An 18,447-nucleotide genomic window follows, 5' to 3' on the forward strand; every position below is an offset into this window, starting at 1 on the left:
GAATCAAATTGACTTATGCTCTATGAACCAGATCTTGATTTGGTAAAATTCAACAAACATTCATTGAACTAGATGCTTTCAGAGATGCCAACACGTACCAAACATTGGCAAGTGAGAAAACGTGAAGAAAAAAAAAGCATTACAAGTATTACAGGACTCCCTTCCTACTTTCCTTCCTTGTTTTCCTTCCTTCCTCTTTCCTTCCTTCTTTTCTTTATTTTCTCGTAGTAAATGCCCGTGTGTTTCATTTTGTTTTGCTTTATGGCAGTTCACATTTTTGTCCCCACTTATGCTTCATTCAGTTAGTTCACACTGGGCTCATGGCCCCTGAGGACTGAGACTAGATAAGAGGTAGAAACTAGTGAGTCTTCCCCGTGCTGCTTTTCAAAACCTGGAGGAACTGATAGAAAATGAGAGGAACCCAAAACAAAGAATTTGAGAGAAACATTAAACAAGAGTAATAGGTTGGAAAGGAGTGAGGCTTCCCCACCGACACACACACAGTATCTCCACAGGCTAGGAAGCAGCGGCCACCAAGAAGTCATCAATGTGGGAAGATTAGCGGTCCTGGGTGGTGGGGGAATATCTGTGAGAGGCACTGTCAGTGATGGCCAGCCTCACGGGAGCCACCAGCATCTGAAAACCACTCTTACTGATGCACTGCCCATCTCTGAGGTCAAGGGATGACACCAGCTGTCGTTCCCATTGACATGTGGTGAGGACTTCCCTAGAACTGCCACCAGTCATTCTTCCAGTCATTTCACAGAAAGACTCTGCCCAAGACTTTTCTTGGCCCTTGTCCCATTCATTTCCATGTGACTCCCCCTGCTGTTGTAATATCCTGGGACACAATCTTAAGACCAAGAGAAAGCAGGTGAAAACCTGAATACACACAGTTTCAGAAAAAAGTAACAAAGTGAGAGCCACGTCTCCCTCCTCCCATTTATATATGCATATTTTTGAAGTCAGGATAGAAATGGATCAGCTCAAGAATGTCCTCAAAATAAGACAGCTATTAATGGATACCTATTGCAAACAAACAAGGTTTCAGCGTTGGAGCTGAGAGAAACTGCAGACTCCATGTAATGAAACTCATCCTTTTTGCAAACCCTCTAAACCCTGGAAATGGTCAAAATCCCCGTGGCCCTTGCCACAGGATGTTCGGAAGGTCTTATTGTTAGGGAGCAAGGAAGAGATTCCTACTTTAAAATTATAGTGGTGATTCCAATGACAGCCTTGGCTTTGGAGCTGAGCTCCTGACTCAGGTTAGCAAAAGTGCAACTTCAAAGTAGCCATGACTGAGGAGGTGACCTGGGAACCTCGGTGGAAGTGACTGCATTGCAGGCTAAAAAGTATACAAACTGAGTGCCATCTTCCCCCCTCCATCAAATGCCTACCATCTCTTTCCCTTTTAGTTTCTCATGCTGCAGACTTTTTTTAAGTATAGGGAAATATGTTTTCTCTTTAAAGAAGAAAAGGAGACTTAAAGCTTCAGATGAGAAAATGTTTACACCAGGAAAAAACTTAGGTATTCTCAGAAAAAAAGTTCCAATAAAGAACTAAAATTACTGGGGTGCCTGGGTGCCTCAGTCGGTTAAGCGTCTGACTTCGGCTCAGGTCATGATCTCGAGGTCTGTGAGTTCGAGCCCTGCGTCGGGCTCTGCACTGACAGCCCAGAGCCTAGAGCCTGTTTCAGATCCTGTGTCTCCCTCGCTCTCTGCCCCTCCCCCGCTCATGCTCTCTCTTGCTCTCAAAAATAAATAAAACATTAAAAAAAAATTTTTTAAAGAACTCAAGTTACTAATTGCTTTTCTTATTCTCAGTGAAGTTCTTATTAGGTTCATGTAGAATATGGCAATGTTGAAAGCATATGCTTCTTCCCACTGAATGAGCGTCAAAGACTTTCTGGTAGGCAAAGGGACTCGTCTAACTTTTCTTCCCCCATAAAAGCACATCTCAGAAATCCTACAAGTGTTTCAGTCTTCATGAAAGGTTAGAGCAACTCCATTTTTCAACCTCCAATAGTTCCTAATCACAAAACTTCAGTAGGAAACAGACAAGAATAAATTGTTTGCTCTGGTCTTAGTCAAGTAAGCAAGAAAACAACTACTCTTCCTTCATTGCTCTTATTTACTTCTGGGAGCGCCTGGGTGGCTCAGTAGGTTAAGCATCACGATCAGGTCATGATCTTCGGCTGAGAGCATGATCTCATAGTTCATGAGTTCGAGCTCCGCGTCGGGCTCTGTACTAACAGCTCAGAGCCTGGAGCCTGCTTCGGATTCTGTGTCTCCCTCTCTCTCTGTCCCTCCCCCACTTGTGCTCTGTCTCTGTCTCTCTCAAAAATAAAAAATAAACATTAAAAAAATCAATCAATCAATCAATCAATCACTTCTGGATAAATCATACCAAAAGTATTTAGTGATGGCATATAAGAGTTAAGGCACTAATGTTTCAGAGATGGGTATATAAGGGACAGAAATGCAGAAGTTTATTTTATACGTGTCCTGTCTCAACAGTAGTTTCTGCCAGATTATCTAATGATAACGTTGACATTTACCTGGATTTCGCACTGCAGTATCTAGAAATAGAATTACTAAGGGTGGGGAGTGCTTGGATGGCTCAGTTGGTTAAGTGTACGACTTCAGCTCAGGTCATGATCTCATGGTTCATGTGTTTGAACCCCGTGTCAGGCTCTGTGCTGACAGCTGAGAGCCTGGAGCCTGCTTCTGATTCTGCATCTCCCTCTCTCTCTGTCCCTTCCCCTGTTCACATTCTGTCTCTCTCTGTCTCTCAGAGGTAAATAAATGTTCAAAAAAAATTACTAAGGGTGGGAATTAGTTTGGGGTTATTTTAACTGTTTTAAGATGACAGGTAACATTTAGAAACATCCTCAAACATAATACATTACCTTGCTTTTCTGAACAAGGTGTTATCTTTAGTAACTGCCACTTCAAGCAGGCTTTCTTTGATTATTTTTATTTGAATAAAGCAAAATTCAAGGTAAATGGTCTGTTGCGTGACTACTCTTTGCACTTATGTCTCAACATAACACATTTCTAGCATGAAAGGTCTTAGAACATACTCCAAAATTTCACAGGACTCAAACTGATTCTCTGACAGAAATGAGCACTCCTACTGGTCATTGGTCTTCTTAGGCACAGGTGTCTTGGTTTCCATAGTGCTTATGACTTTTTGGAGGACCTCTAAGATTGGTAGCAAAGCTTTGACAATTTGCTCCAGCTGATCTGCAGTGGACTTGATGGTATTCTTGGTTTGCTCACTTTTCGGCGCACCCTGCAACTTCTTCAAGGTGTCTATTGTACTGATTTGGGGTGGCCCTGGACTTGTGCTTTTCTCAGATGTGATGGCATCTGATTGCTCCTTGGTGTCTTTTCTATAGAGGTCACTTAACCGAAGATTCATGATGGGATATTTCATCAAGGGTGAGACAGAAGATTCTAAACTCCCCAGGATGTTACTACTATTCAGCACAGAGACAATGATTGGTGTGTGGACATTTTTGAACATTTCTTTAGCTGACTGATGCAACTCCTTTACATTGGTGTTCTTCTCAACTATGGAACAAACAGCGTTGCGATCTGGGAACATAAAGGTTCCTTTTGCATTTGGTCATACTTTGCCTCCAGTACAGATCGCATCTCCTTTAAAATTTTGAACATTTGTTCAAAGACATCCTTAACATTATCATCTTCTTTCACAGTCATGTGGTTGATCTGAGTATTCATACTGCAGTTAAACAATTCAATAAGTATGTTAGTGAAGGAAGCAAGATCTTGCATGTGAAAGAAGAACTTTTGGGCAGCTTGAACCAGCCTGTCTCTATCCTTTTCTGACTCTGAAGACATTTCTCCAACAAAAACGTTTCAGCACTGCAAAACAAAGTAGTAATCCGAATCAAAACTAAAATTATATTTGTCTACCATAGGGAGACTGAAAGTATAATCTAAATGTGGAGGTAACTCCTGTCAAGGGTAGGAAAGCTACCCAAGCTATAAAGCAGAAATGATGCTGTGTTTAATTAAAAAAAACAGCAAAAATAATTAAAATAAATATATATATTTTCTATTTTATATATAAATATATATTTTCTATATATAAATATATAAAGTAGGAGTGCTTCAATGAACTTAAATCTCATATTGAATATTGTGTGCTAGATCCACAATTAGATGTGCTGATATATGGAGTAGCATTATTCTCAGAGATTATCCTCAATAACTATCCAATCTAGTGGAGAAGATGGTATAAAGCTTACAAATTACATAGAGGGGCTCTGCTTCCAGTTAAGATAGAGCAAGCACACTCCATCCAATCTTTCCTATTGAGTACAACTAAAACTCCTGGACAGAACATATAAAGTAACTATCAGATAGCTCTGAGAGGTGGATAACAGCAGACCAAGGAGGTAGAGTGTCACACTCCAAAGAAGATCAAGGCCATCTGATGCAAACTCCATCAGAGTCTCTCTTGCCTCTGAATGTTTCTGTACCTTCACTGCAATTCCTCCTCTTCTGCTTCAGAGAGGAGCGTTGATGTCTCTAACCAACGTTCACAAGTAGAATTCCAGAGGAGATACAAAAAGACGGGATTGTGAACACTGGCCCCGGAGTCACAAACCAGCAATCCACAGGCAAAGTCCAACCAGCAGATGTGGTTTGTTTGACCCACCATAAAGTAGTTTCAAAACGCATATCAACTGCTAAATTCAAAAACTGAAAGATAGAAATCTGGATTGCTATTGATGATTGAAAAAAAATGAGATTAACTGGCAGCACTAAGCCCATGTTATAAATTAGAAAAATCGTCTGGAGCTACAGCTGTCGTTTTTAAACTAGACACTTACCCTCTACACCCTACTGTCTTACACTAAGTGTTTCAGCTACCTATGTTTTGTCCAGTTACTGTAGGCACTGAGTTACGTTATTGGCTATACCCACTAATGCACTTTATATGAAGTAACCTTCCTGAAATCCAAACCTCCTCATATTATCTCATAATAAAAAACCTTCAATAATTCAGTATTGCCTAGAGAATAAAATACAGTTTCCCGGAATGGCATTTGAGGTCATCTATAAACTGTTTTCAATTTTTCACTACTTGCCTTCCTTTCACTGCTCTCATATAGATCCTGTGCCACCAGCCTAGTGGATTAATTTTGTTCCCTGGAAATGCTCTACAATACTTTGTTAGCTCCTTTGTTCACAGTACTCCCTCCACCTGCATTATCTCTTCCCACTCCTTCCCCCTCCACACCTATTGAAATCGTACTTATCCATCCATACTTACTTTCAATGCACTGTCTACACATCTTTCTTCTCTTTTTTCCCCCCATGCCTGTACATGGTAAGCCCTAGGATATGTCAAGTGCAAAATGACCCACTGGGACAAAAGTAAAATAACACCCCACTTAATCCTTCTTTAAAACTATAGAGCAGCATCTTTACATTTTACACATTTTCTAGTTGGATTTGGTTCTATATCCTCTACCCACTCAACAGCAACAGAAATTAGTGTTGTTAATATAATAAGAATAGCTACCATTTAATAAGTTTTTGCCATATTATACATGCATTATCTCACTCAATACATAATGACAATCCATAAATTACAAACTAATACTCAAATCACACTGATGAAAAAAAAATAATCTTAAGTAACTTTCCCAGGGCTACATAGCTAGGAAGTGATACTTGGGGTACACAAAATCAGGACGGTCCAATTCTAAGCCTGTGTTTTTTCCATTAAGTTATATGGGGACTGAGTGATTTTCCTGCGTCTGAGGTGTCCCTGCCGGCTGTAGAGGAACCAGTGGGTATTAGGGCAGAATCTAGATGAAGAAGCATAGAAGACTCTGATCAAAGCATTTTTTTTTTTTTTAATGAGAGAGAGAGAGAGAGAGCACACATGAGTGGGGGAGGGGCATAGGGAGAGGGAAAGAGAGAATCTTAGGGAGACTCCACACTCAGCTCAGAGCCCCGTGCAGAGCTCAATCTCTTGTCACCATGAGATCATGACCTGAGCTGAAATCAATAGTCAGACACTGGGGTGCGTGGGTAGCTCAGTCGGTTAAGCACCTGACTTCAGGTCATGATCTCACCACTCATGAGTCCAAGCCCTGTGTAAGGCTCTGTGCTGACAGCTCAGAGCTCGCACAGAGCCTGGAGCCTGCTTCAGATTCTGTCTCTGTCTCTTTCTGCCCCACTCACACTCCATCTGTCTGTCTGTCTGTCTCTCTCTCTCAAATATAAATAAGCATTTTTTTAAAGTCAGATGCTTAATGGCCTGAGTTACCCAGGCACCCCATGATCTAAGCTTTAAGGGAAAGGAGTCAGGTTGGTCTTTTGGGCTTTTCTGTTGTCAAGACATTCACCAACGCAATGAGAGACAGTGATAAAGAGCAGAACTTCTACACACAAATCACATTTGGCTGCAGGTATCTGGACTTACATCTCTTGAGAACCCAAAGCCACCAGCAACAGATGGAAGTATAAATGCAACAGAAGCTAAAGGAAGCTTGATGTCTGGAATAGCGGACAGGACAGAATCTCAGAATCTGAGAGCTGCGATCCGAGTCATCTTCTCTGCTGAATAGAATTAGTTCAGTTGTACAGCCCTTCAACAATGAAGTCCATTCAAGAACAGAAAATTAACTGGCTCACTACTTTACTAGTCTTTCTAATTATGTTACTTAACATACACTGACTTTATATTATACAGGAAATAGAAGAATTCTGAGAACAAAGAATGCAGAAATTGTCTATAAACGAGACAGGCAGAGGGACCCAGCAGAGACTAGCAAAGGCTATAAGTCATCACATTCCACGGAAACATCCGGATGAAACCAGATGAAAAAGCCCTTTAGCAATACTCCTAAACAAGCTGGGGCTACTGAACTCAGGAACACAGCAAGGTAAGCAATATGGATATTTCTACTAGTATTGATATAATATTCTGCTTCTCCGGATTAAAGGGTTCCTGAAACAACATGTCAGTCTTGAATCCTAGCCATAAATATAATATAGTCACAAAACAACTTCGTTTTAAGAGGATCTGATGTCAGCTTCCTTGTGATTATTTCTCTGAAGACACCAGATTAAAAAAAAAAAAAGTAACAGCTCATATGACTGATTAAATCAGAGGGGAAGATAAAGCAGTAAAGACATCACTATTAGGATTAAAGAAGAAATGATACCTATGTGAATGTGTACTGTTTACATGGATTGTAACATTTCCTCTTGTCTTTAACACCAATATAAGCAACTCAGTATCTGTAAAAGAAGAAACATATAATCTACTACTACTTAATTTATACTGCTTCTGCTCCTTCGTGTTACATTTAAATATCATTGGCATTTGCTGTGTATCTCCAAATTGACTGTCATCTTCTTGAGGGCAAGAAACATTGTCTACTAATTTTTTTAATTCCTTAAGGCACATAAGTAGAGGAGTCTCACCTGAGCATTTGATAACTCCTTGATACTCCTCTCCCTAGTCAGAAATATTTTTTAGAAGAACTCACATGGGAAACAGTGTCATCACACCATGATCAGCTTCTTGTTTTTGTTGTTGTTGTTTTTAATGTTTGTTTATCTTTGAGAGACAGAGCGTGAGCCGGGGAGGGGCAGAGAGAGAGGAAGACACAGAATCTGAAGCAGGCTCCAGGCTCTGAGTGGTCAGCACAGAGCCCGATGCAGGGCTTGAACTCACGAACTGTGAGATCATGACCTAAGCCAAAGTTGTACTCTTAACCGACACACCCAGGCACCCCTGATTTTGTTTTTTCAATTAAAGGCCATGGTTTTGATGTACAGAAGGAGGCCCAGAACGAGTTAATAGCTGTTATTTTCTTCCGAAAAGCTTCGGGCTTCACCTATACCCTCTTCCCATGTTCCCAAATAAGTGAAACTTGCATGATCGCTGGACCCAAAATGGATAGTGAGAAAGTAACAGCCTGGAGAAATGTAAAACCTCAGAGAGCACAAATGACTAAACATTAGAGGCTGAGAAGTTATCTTTTTCTTTAATTGTTATTATGGAAAAAGTTCAAACATACACAGAAGTGGAGATAATAAAAAAATAAACTCCCATTTACCCATAATGTAGCTTCAAAAATTATCAAAACAAGGTTGATTTTATATCCTCTGTAACCCTACTCCACTCTCCCTTCCAGATTATTTTGAAGCAAATCTCAGAGATCAAGCATATCATTTTATCATTAACATATTCACTATGTATTTCTACAAAAGCAAAAACTCTTTTTGAAATTTAACTGCATGCTCCCCAAATTAACAATGTTTAACAGAACCATCTTTGACTTTGAAACATACAGTGTCCTGCTGTAAAAAATTTATTTTTGATGGTAGTGTAAAAGTTTTTGGAATGCAATTGGCAATACTTATCAAAAGCAATAAAAACTTTATTTCCCATGGATTATAGAATTCTTCTGGAAATTATCCTGAGGAAATAATCCAGGTAATTGAAAAGGGGAAAAACTGTGTATTAAATTGTCCATTAGAATATTATGATGGGGGGGTGCCTGGGTGGCTCAGTCGGTTAAGCATCCGACTTCGGCTCAGGTCATGATCTCATGGTCCGTGAGTTGAAGCCCCACGTTTGGCTCTGTGCTGACAGCTCAGAGCCTGAAGCCTGCTTCAGATTCTGTGTCTCCCTCTCTCTCTGCTCCTCCCCTGTTCATGCTGTCTCTCTCTACCTCAAAAATAAATAAACATTAAAAAATTTTTTCAAAGAATATTATGATAGGGAAACAATTGGATATTTATTAAATTATGATAGATATCTTATGGAATATTTTATATAATGATTATAAAACTAGAAATAAAGGGAAGTGTCTAGGTAAATTAATATAAGATGAAAATTTTATTTACACTGTTATTGCAACTTTGTAAACTACTTGCACCTTTAAACAAACTTTAGAAAGGAATACCCAAAAAAAAAAAAAAATTAAGATAGGTTAATGGGTGTTTTTCTTCTTCTATTTTAAAGTGTTTATATATCAGTGCTATTGACTTTATATTTTAAAATACTTTTTTATCAAATCTTTTAATTTCTTCATATTATAATTCTACCATCTGTCAAAACACATATCACGTGTTTCTCCGTGACACTTCCTCTGAACACCTCAATATAATTTCCCTCTTTAAATTTCTGGGACACTTGACATTTAACTACTATTATTCACAAAAGTATCCTGAGAATTTTTTATTTGAACATGTGATAATCAATACATTTTCACTTTGTAAGGTGGTTCCTTCCCTGAAAAAAACTAAAACAATTGTATAGTATCACTAAATAAATCTTAACTTTTAGATACAATCAATATATTTCTACCATTTATACGCTCTTCTGTCTTGAATGTTGACTTCTCATTTCAACAAAATTGACAAGGTTAATTTCAGTAAGAATCCACTGAAGCTAGTCTTTGTTCACATTCCAATTTCCCAAGACAAAAATACCTGTGATTTCCAAACTTCCTTTTAGCAACAGAACTCTGTCATCAAATAAAATTTTATGCACCCACAGTCCATATATAGCAACAAGAAATCATAGCTGCTTCAGCAAAGGCTCTGGAAAAATAGGCATGCCAGAGACCACGAGCTCCGCCTGCTGGCCAGCAATTCTCTATCAGGCTGCCCCAGAATCTTTGGAACCTATTTCATGAACCACAGCAATAAAATAACTCAAATAACAGTACAAACTCTACTGCTAAGAAGTGGATGCTAACTGCATAAAGTGAATTTTTTTCATTGACAGGGAACACTATCATGTGATAACAAATAATGTAAAAATCACATTTACCACACAAAAGGTGCAGGTAATAAGTAAGAATTGGATGAAGTGTATACCACTTAGCTCCCTGTAGGTGCCAATCTTTAAATGTCTTTTATAAAATGACTTTGAAATGATTTTTAAAAGATTGAATTTTAAAGTCAATATTTAAAAGGTCATCCCTGGGGCGCCCGGGTGGCTAAGATGGTTGAGTGTGGCTCAGATCATCATCTCATGCATGATTCGTGAGTTTGAGCCCCACATCGGGCTCTGTGCTGCCAGTGCAGAGGCATTTCAGATATTCTGTCTTGCTCTCTTCTCTGTCTCTCCCCCACTTGCGCGCTCTCTCTCCGTCTCAAAAATAAACGTTAAAAACAAAAAAAAACTAAAAAAAAACCACAAAAAACCTAAAAAATAAAATAAATAAATAAATAAATAAATAAATAAATAAATAAATAAATAAATAAATAAAGTTATCCCTGAAATTGTAATAAAGATAGGAAGAAGTATATGACCCAGAACTCTTCTTAGGTAAGTGAAGTGTATTGTTGGTAAGACATCACTTGAGGCATGCCTAAGTAACACTATGATCTTCAAGAAGGGTGGCTCGGAGGCACCCGGATGGCTCTCTCGGTTAAGTGTCTGACCTCATCTCAGGTCATGATCTCATGGTCTGTGAGTCTGAGCCCCGCATCAGGCTCTGTGCTGACAGCTCAGAGCCTGGAGCCTGCTTCAGATTCTGTGTCTCCCTCTCTCTCTCTGACCCTCCCCCGGTCTTGCTGTCTCTCTCAAAAATAAATAAAGATTTAAAAAAAGAAGACGAAGAAGAGTGGCTCCAACTAATTGCAAGGCTTTTGTTTTGCTGAGTGAAGTAAGCAATTTGGAGGTCGAAGCTAAATTGTCATGGGCAATAGTAGAAATGCTGCATATTGCCAGCTGTTTTTCCATGTGGTTTACAACCTCTCCTCTAAATATCAAACACTTAAAGAGTAACAGTTTTAAGGTGTACAAATTGTTAACCTTTCCTAGATGACTGAATATTTCCATATGGCCCTAGTGTTAATATATATTAACCTGTGGGTTGTTCAAAATTTGAATGTGATAAAGATGTGGTTTATATACACAATGGAATACTACTTGGCAGTGAGAAAGAATGAAATCCTGCCATTTGCAGCAACGTGGATGGAACTGGAAGGTATTATGCTAAGTGAAATAAGTCAGTCAGAGAAAGACAAATATCATATGTTTTCACTCATATGTGGAACTTGAGAAACTTAACAGAAGACCATGGGGGAAGGGAAGGGGAAAAAATAGTTTCAAACAGGGAGGCAAACCATAGGAGACTCTTAAATACAGAGAACAAACTGAGGGTCGATGGGGGGGGGGGGTGAGGGGAGGGGAAAATGGTGATGGGCATTGAGGAGGGCGCTTGTTGGGATGAGCACTGGTTGCATGTAAGTGATGAATCATGGGAACCTACTCCTGAAATAAGAGCACACTGTATGTTAGCTAACTTGACAATAAATATTTAGAACAAAATAGAAATAAAAAAATATAATAAATAATTTGTAGAAACTGGCAAAAAAAATTAAAATAAAATAAAATTTGAATGTGCACAAGTCAAGCGCCAAGCCTATAATTTCAAATGACACATTACTTTCAACTCCACGTGTATTTTTAAATGTCTTAACTACCTAACTAGATTGGAAATGCCATAAAAGCAGGGACCATGTACTTTTTCATTTTTGTGTGCTTTATAGAGCCTAGCATGCTTTCTTATACATAGTAAGGTACTAGTCCATTAGATAAATTGTCACTGAATTATTAAACTGCTTCCTTCACCAGCTTCTTCAAATTTCACGTGTCCAAAAATAATTCATTAGTTTCACCTTAAAACCCTACCTCTCCTCCACCTAATTCTCTAGTGTTTACCTCACTGTTGGGATAAAAATAATCTTGAACTTATTCAGTACCAGAGGAACCTTTTCAACACCCTTCCCCAAGAGAAAAGGAGCTAGAAAGGTAAGCCCAACTCAGAAAAAATAAAAGTCATTTTTGATTAGATTTGAAAAACAATTCTGAGCAAGTCACGGTGTCTCTTATTCAAACTTGTTACTGGCACAAAATTATAGCTTGATATCTGGAAACTGGGAAGAAGGGTATAAAAGTGCAGGTGTAACGCCTTGGGTATACAAAAGAAAGAAAATATAATTGAAATACTCTGTCTTTCAGGTAAGATTTAAGTTTTTTCATCAATTAATTAGCTACTATTCTTTTACTGTCCTGTTTAAAGTTGTTTGCTCATTTAGCTATTAGATTACTACTGTTTTTCTTATTTATTACAACACTCTTTGAAAATTCATACTTCATTTTTCTTGCACGTTTCCCAGTTTGCTTTTAGTTCTTTTTACATGGTCATCCTTGTTAATCAAATTTTTGTGTAACTTTTTACTTTGGCTTTAAGTGTATAAAGTCCTCCTCCATATAAACATCTGAAAATTATCCATTTTCTTCTAGCTACTTTATAATTTTTTACATGTATTACATTAACTTTTTAAAATTAATTTTTAACCCCCCAAACTAGTCTATTATGCCAGGAACATTTATAGAATAATAATTTCAATTACTATCGACTTGAGATTCTATGTTTATTATTTATCAAATATATAAAAGGGTCTGTTTTCAGAACTGTTTTGTTCTAGGAGTTTATCTATTCTTATACCCGTACAATACTGATTGTTTTCATAATGTTTTAATACTGAGGGAGGAAAAATTCCCATCATTACTTTTCCTGGAAAAATAGGAAACCTCACCTATTTAGTTTTGTTTAAACCCTTGGGAGAAAATAAAGAGAAAATGGAGTGCTCTGTATCTGTGTGGGACCTGGTACATATTCTCCTCAGGTAAACAACATCCTGATTAATTGTTACTTTATGATTCATTCATCAAGTTGTGCTAACACAGTGAATTAACTGGGAAGAAACTGACCACTTGGAAGCATTCACCCTCCCACCCAGAAGGAAGACTCATCTCTCCATTTGTTTATCTTTACATACATAGGACCACACACCTTTTCTGGAAGCTATGCCTTCAGATAATGGCATAGGATAGATGCTAGAGATATTTTATGCTTTTTCAGGGTAAGAACGACTCCTCTCACCTAAATATCTGAATAGCAATGTAGTTGATGATCTTCTGAATTCAAAGTCAGAAACTGGAGTTTTCACTTCATGATAATATCTGAAAACTCAGAGCCAAAAAAAGAAACAAGTTTAATGGAAAATTTCAAGAAGATAAAAGAGAAATCAAAGTCCAGATTCGTGGTTATTGAAGTGCAGTTTGCAACCCAATGGTGTGTTTGGGGAGTATTTAATAAACCCTCAGCCATTTCTTTAATTGAACTTGAGACATTTTCTAAGTACAGTTTTGTGGCAATTTGTGTAACACATGGGTGTGCCGGATCTGAATCAAATATAAACATGAACTTCTGACTAGGGCACCTGGATGGCTCCATTGGTTGAGGGTCTAACTCTTGATTTAGGCCCAGGTCGTGATCTCAAGAATTGTGGGTTCGAGTCCTGCGTCCAGCTCTGTACTGGCAGCATGGAGTCTGCTTGGGATTCTTTCTCTTCCTTTCTCTCTGCTCCTCCCCCACTTGCACTCTTACTCTCTCAAAATAAATCAATGGACTTTTTTAAAAAATGAATTTTTTGCCATGATAATTTATGCTATCAGGGGTACTGAGACATTTTTTTTCTAAATTTAACAGCATAAATAATTATGTTCCCTATCCATTTTTTAAAAAGTGTACCCCTTTCCATTTTCAAATGATATCTTTAGGACTTGGAGAGTAGGTTATTTTCATATTTATTTTCTTGAGAAAAAAGTATCTTCATTCCTTCATTCTATGCTTGTGAGGTTCCTCATATCTAGGCCAAGACCCATGGTCCCAGAATAGATAGGGCCTGAATTCCTCAGGATGTTGTTTACTCAAGACAGAATGTGCCAGACCCCATACAGATTTCATTTTCTCTTTTCTCCCAAGAGAATTTTAAACTAAAAATAGACTGGCCAAGCACATACTAAGCCTATTCAAATGCATATGGAGTAACATTGTTCTTACAGGACTCAAACTTTTTCACCCAAATAAACTCAGAACATGCTTGTTCCTTTTTTCTCTACATAGTACCCTGAGCCAGAAGTATAAACACAAGGAGGCTCCTACCAGATTCATTTTATTTATTCGATGGTGCATTCTTGCTACTCATTCCTTACTACTTTCACGAAATGGTATTGTCTTCTTACTGAGGCTAGCTTTTTTTTTTTTTTTTTTGAGAGAGAGAGAGAGAGAGAGAAAGAGAGCGAGAAAGCAGGGAAAAGGCAGAGAGGAGAGCGAGAATTCCAAGCAGGCCCCATGCGGTCAGCGTGGAGGCCACACAGGGCTCAATATCACAGAGATCATGACCTGCGCCGAAATGAAGAGTAAGATGTTTAACCGGCTGAGGCACCCAGGCACCCAGGCATCCCTCTAGCTAATCTTTTTTTTTTTAGTTTTTTTTAACATTTATTATTGAAGGACAGAGAGACACAGAGCGTGAGCAGGGGAGGGGTAGAGAGAGGGGGAGACACAGAATCTGAAATAGGCTTCAGGATCTGAGCTGTCAGCACAGAGCCTGACGCGGGGCTCGAACTCACAAACTGTGAGATCATGACCTGAGCCGAAATCGGTTACCCAACCAACTGAGCCACCCAGGCGCCCCTCCCTCTAGCTAAACTTAATAGTGCACAAGTGCACTACAGACCAGTCTAAATAACTTATAAGATTTGCAAACGGACACTACAGAGGTAGTCATAACTACACTGTGTCCGGCACCATGAACACTTTCTCCCCAAGGGAGATTTTAATCTAAAGAATTTTGAATATGTGCTCTTACCGTGAAAATTTTGTGTAAAGATTCTAATGTTATATCTGTGTTGCCTTTGGATGGCCCCTGTGTTTAGAGACCAAATAATTGCCTGTAAGGACATACAGAGTGACTTGAATAGTATAAATTAAAGTAACAGTATACAAACAAAATCAAATATTAATAGCCCTGTAAACTCAGATCTTACTATTCTCCTGGCCCTAGTAACTTAACTCCAAATATTAAAGAAAACAATCTGGTAGGTGACTAGGGTTTGGGAAAATTAAGCAGCACTGGAAACCAAGGGCTAACTACACAGTATGTCAAATGCTATTAAATATTACTTGGAAATAATCACATTTGTCAAATAAGATACTTGATAAACCCAAATGTTTCCTATCTAGGATTTCTCTCCACCACAAAAAGCTAGTGCCCTAATTAATGCACCAACAGGTTGCATTCTGTTACCCACATTTCCATCCACTGACTCTAAGTTTCATAAAAATAATTGTTTTGAAGAACCTGTTGAATTTTCTGAGGAATTCCTTAGACAGCACAGTGCTATTTTTCTATTCATAAAGTATAAGATTTCCTGGTCAAATGTATGCAGACAACAGCTATTTTTCAAAAGTTTTAGTGAATATTTACTACTTTATTTTTCAGAAGTTATATTTGAAATATGGCTCACAGTGACTTCCTCTACCCAGATAACCCAAGGAGAAGGCAAGAAGTCAACCGTCTTCACCAGCAGCTTCTTGACTGCTTATCTGATAGCTTCAACGCCACCAATAAGCTCATTGGGGTTTTAAACATGCACTTGCGGTGCAGCCTGGCCTCCATTGAGATGAAAAGAGATGGGACCATCAAGGAAAACTGTGATATCATCATCCAAGCCATGATGGAAATCCAAAAAGAATTGCAAAAGGTTGATGAAGCACTGAAAGATAAACTAGAGCCAACCCTTTACAGAAAACTTCAGGATATTAAAGAAAGGGAAACAGAGAAAATTGCAATAGTACAAAAGGTCATTTCAGTCATCCTGGGAGAAGCTACTTCTGCAGCCAGTGCAGTGGCTGTCAAACTTGTGGGCTCAAATGTCACAACTGGCATAATTAACAAGTTGGTCACCGTGTTAGCTCAAATTGGTGCTTCTCTCCTTGGTAGTATAGGGGTTGCTGTTCTTGGCCTTGGCATAGATATGATTTTCCGTGCTATCCTGGGAGCAGTGGAGAAAACACAGCTTCAAGCAGCCATTAAAAGTTATGAGAAGCATCTGGTGGAATTCAAGTCAGCCTCAGAAAAATATCATCATGCCATTACCGAAGTCACCAACATAGTGAAACACCAAATGAAATAAACAGCCACTGTGCCACTTCTGCTTCTCAACAACAGTGTTCTGCTTCTTTGATTAGGTTCATTTTCTGTAAGTTTCCAACATGGACATAAATACAGTTAACAACGTGGCAAGATGGTTTAGAGATGTTGAAACTAGATGCCTCTAGAGTTTTGTGTCAACAATGAATGCCTAAATCAGCTGGTGCTAGACCCTGTGAGGTAAAATTATATCCCAGGATACCTTCTTACACTGCTCTCTACCAGATCGACATTAGGTTTAATGCTATTGTAGAAGAGCAGATGTAAGGGTTACCTTTTCCTTTTCTAATTCCTCAAATCTTTAAAATTTACACTGACTTTTGTGTCTACTACTAGCTTCAGACATCATTTAGTTCTAAGGCGATGTACTTGGTAACTGCTGCCTAGACAAACTGTGACCTTTGAATGAAATAGAAATGCAACCATAATTTTGTTCATCAGTTTAAATCCAATTTTCTATAAACTGGAAGAGACTGAAATATGGTTTTGCAACAATTCAATCATGAAAGAACACAATGGTTCTTTACCTTCTACTAATCACATGCTATAACCTGGATGGATTTTTTAAAAGATAAAAGTTAAAACTAAAAAGATAAAGGCTCTGTTTCTATAATGGCAATCAACCCTGACCAACTGTGGTGTAATGACTGAATATCCCTCATGTGAACGTGTGAACCCTCTGGAACATTTAAAAAGAAAACAAGCAAACCCCAGCTACACTTACATAACATGCACTTAGGATGCAGGGGAGGAAGCTGTTACTCTCTTAAGAATTTGTCACTTTGTCATTTAAAGGAGAGTCATAATTTTTATTACCCTGAGTTTTCAGAAAAATGAAATTTCATTTTCAATACTATCAGAATGGAAGCTGCCTCTGCTACATAAAACGTTAGGTGGCCCATTTCATTAATTACCTGATTTCAGAAAAATCCAGAGGTTAATGAGGCCTAATGGTTCAGTTAATTTCTACAGACACAAGTGTTTTTTCACCAATAACTACCCATCGAGACTCTTAGGTTCTATTCACAAAATTATTAATAAGTTGTTGATGCAAGAATGTGTTTGTTAGTTTATTTTTTGCATAAAAGTACAAGAAATGTCTTGAGATTTTAAAATCTCATCATGTCCCCAAAATTAAAAAGCTAGATGAAATAATTTAATGTTTCAAAATGTACTCATTTTCTCTTCCGTCACTGCTTCTTAAACTTAGTTGCAAACTAAATTTGTTCACATTCAAAATTAAAGCTTATTTTTTTATTACCTAACTTACAAGTTCTAAACTACAATACCTTGTTAATGCTCTTTCTGGGACTCAAAATTCGGTCCAAAACCAAACCGGGAAATTTTCTAAAACAAAGGGTAGTTTAGGTAAGGAACCGATCTTAAATGCTTAAGTGCACATTTAAATATTCTGCTGCTAAAATTAGTATGTATCTCCTTCAATGTTGGAGTATTTACAATAATTGATAGTAAGAACTGTATCTAAAATATTTTCCTATTAAGGGATATTAAAATCAGAAATAACCAAGGGAGTCTTTTAAAAGTATAATTTTTAAATATTTGAGCTTACCTTTAAGGGGAAAGGGGGAGGAGTCTCAGACAAACCGCAGATAGCAGGGAAGGATGAAAGACTAGACCTAAGTGAAAATCCGTATATAGGTATAGTGACATCATAAAGGACTTCTAGCTGGTGAAAAGACCAAAAGGGAAAGGAGCCAACATAAATCAACCTCGCCACTTCTAGATTTAAAATTGCAGACTATCTCCACATTTCCTCCTCAGAAACTTATTGTAGATTACTGTAGATTAATTTATCGTAGGTGAACAATCTGGAACTCTAAAACGGGCACTAACTTGCTCAAATCTACAAAATGCTCTGTGTGCCTATAAAATTTCCAGACCGACATGACGCTAGCAAAGAGCAACAAACACAGTACCAAGTGCAATTTGGGGGCCCGCTCTCAAACAGACACAACCAAAAGAGACAGCACGCGCTTACATCACGAAAAAATCCAAAATCCAAAAACTAATACAATTCTGGCCAAAAGAAACACCGCAGAACAGCTAACTGGAATCGTCCCGTTCAACCCAACGTGACGGAGACCCCGGAAATTAAGTCAGAATGTCTCGGTCCTAGAGGGAAAGTAGTCTTCTCATCAGCCAATCACCTAGCCCACTTGCTTCGCTTTCCTTATTTCTATTGGTCTAAAGAAGTGTCAATTAACGTGGTTCTGCGCAATGGGGGCGGGCTCTTACCAGACAGTCAACCAATTCGGTGTTAATTCGGAGCGGAAGAAGACTCTGGTCCGGGAGTTCTTGGTTCCTCTCTATGGTACCAGGGCGGAGAAACGCTAAGATCTCC

The 18,447-nt window shown here is 38.4% G+C and overlaps 3 protein-coding genes across 5 annotated transcripts in view; 1 reads left to right on the forward strand and 2 right to left on the reverse strand.

Annotated features, from left to right (window-relative positions):
- Positions 1-18,445, reverse strand: part of PDE6H (phosphodiesterase 6H) — a 182,384-nt gene extending 163,939 nt beyond the window's left edge. Inside the window, exon 1 of the mRNA XM_058743593.1 lies at positions 18,342-18,445. The gene's annotated coding sequence lies outside the window, so the exon portion shown is untranslated. The remainder of the gene's footprint in view (positions 1-18,341) is intronic.
- On the reverse strand, positions 2,961-18,226 carry C8H12orf60 (chromosome 8 C12orf60 homolog). The gene is given in 4 exon segments (XM_058743584.1): positions 2,961-3,593; positions 3,596-3,890; positions 7,476-7,611; positions 17,656-18,226. Coding segments are annotated over 2 exon segments (732 nt in total). The 5' UTR covers positions 3,867-3,890; positions 7,476-7,611; positions 17,656-18,226; the 3' UTR covers positions 2,961-3,132.
- On the forward strand, positions 6,597-17,240 carry SMCO3 (single-pass membrane protein with coiled-coil domains 3). Of its 3 annotated transcripts, none has more exons than XM_058743585.1 (2): positions 6,597-6,931; positions 15,375-17,240. In XM_058743585.1, exon 2 carries the CDS (start codon positions 15,391-15,393, stop codon positions 16,066-16,068), a length of 678 nt encoding a protein of 225 aa, XP_058599568.1. In that variant the 5' UTR covers positions 6,597-6,931; positions 15,375-15,390; the 3' UTR covers positions 16,069-17,240. The 3 variants fall into 3 exon arrangements, with proteins under 3 accessions (XP_058599568.1, XP_058599570.1, XP_058599569.1); XM_058743587.1 differs by having other exon boundaries at positions 6,834-6,931; positions 15,419-17,240; XM_058743586.1 differs by lacking the exon at positions 6,597-6,931 and adding an exon at positions 14,037-14,056.
- Positions 18,446-18,447: the final 2 nt, after the last annotated feature.

The sequence above is a fragment of the Neofelis nebulosa genome, chromosome 8 (genome assembly GCF_028018385.1).
Source record: "Neofelis nebulosa isolate mNeoNeb1 chromosome 8, mNeoNeb1.pri, whole genome shotgun sequence".
Lineage (NCBI taxonomy): Eukaryota > Metazoa > Chordata > Mammalia > Carnivora > Felidae > Neofelis > Neofelis nebulosa.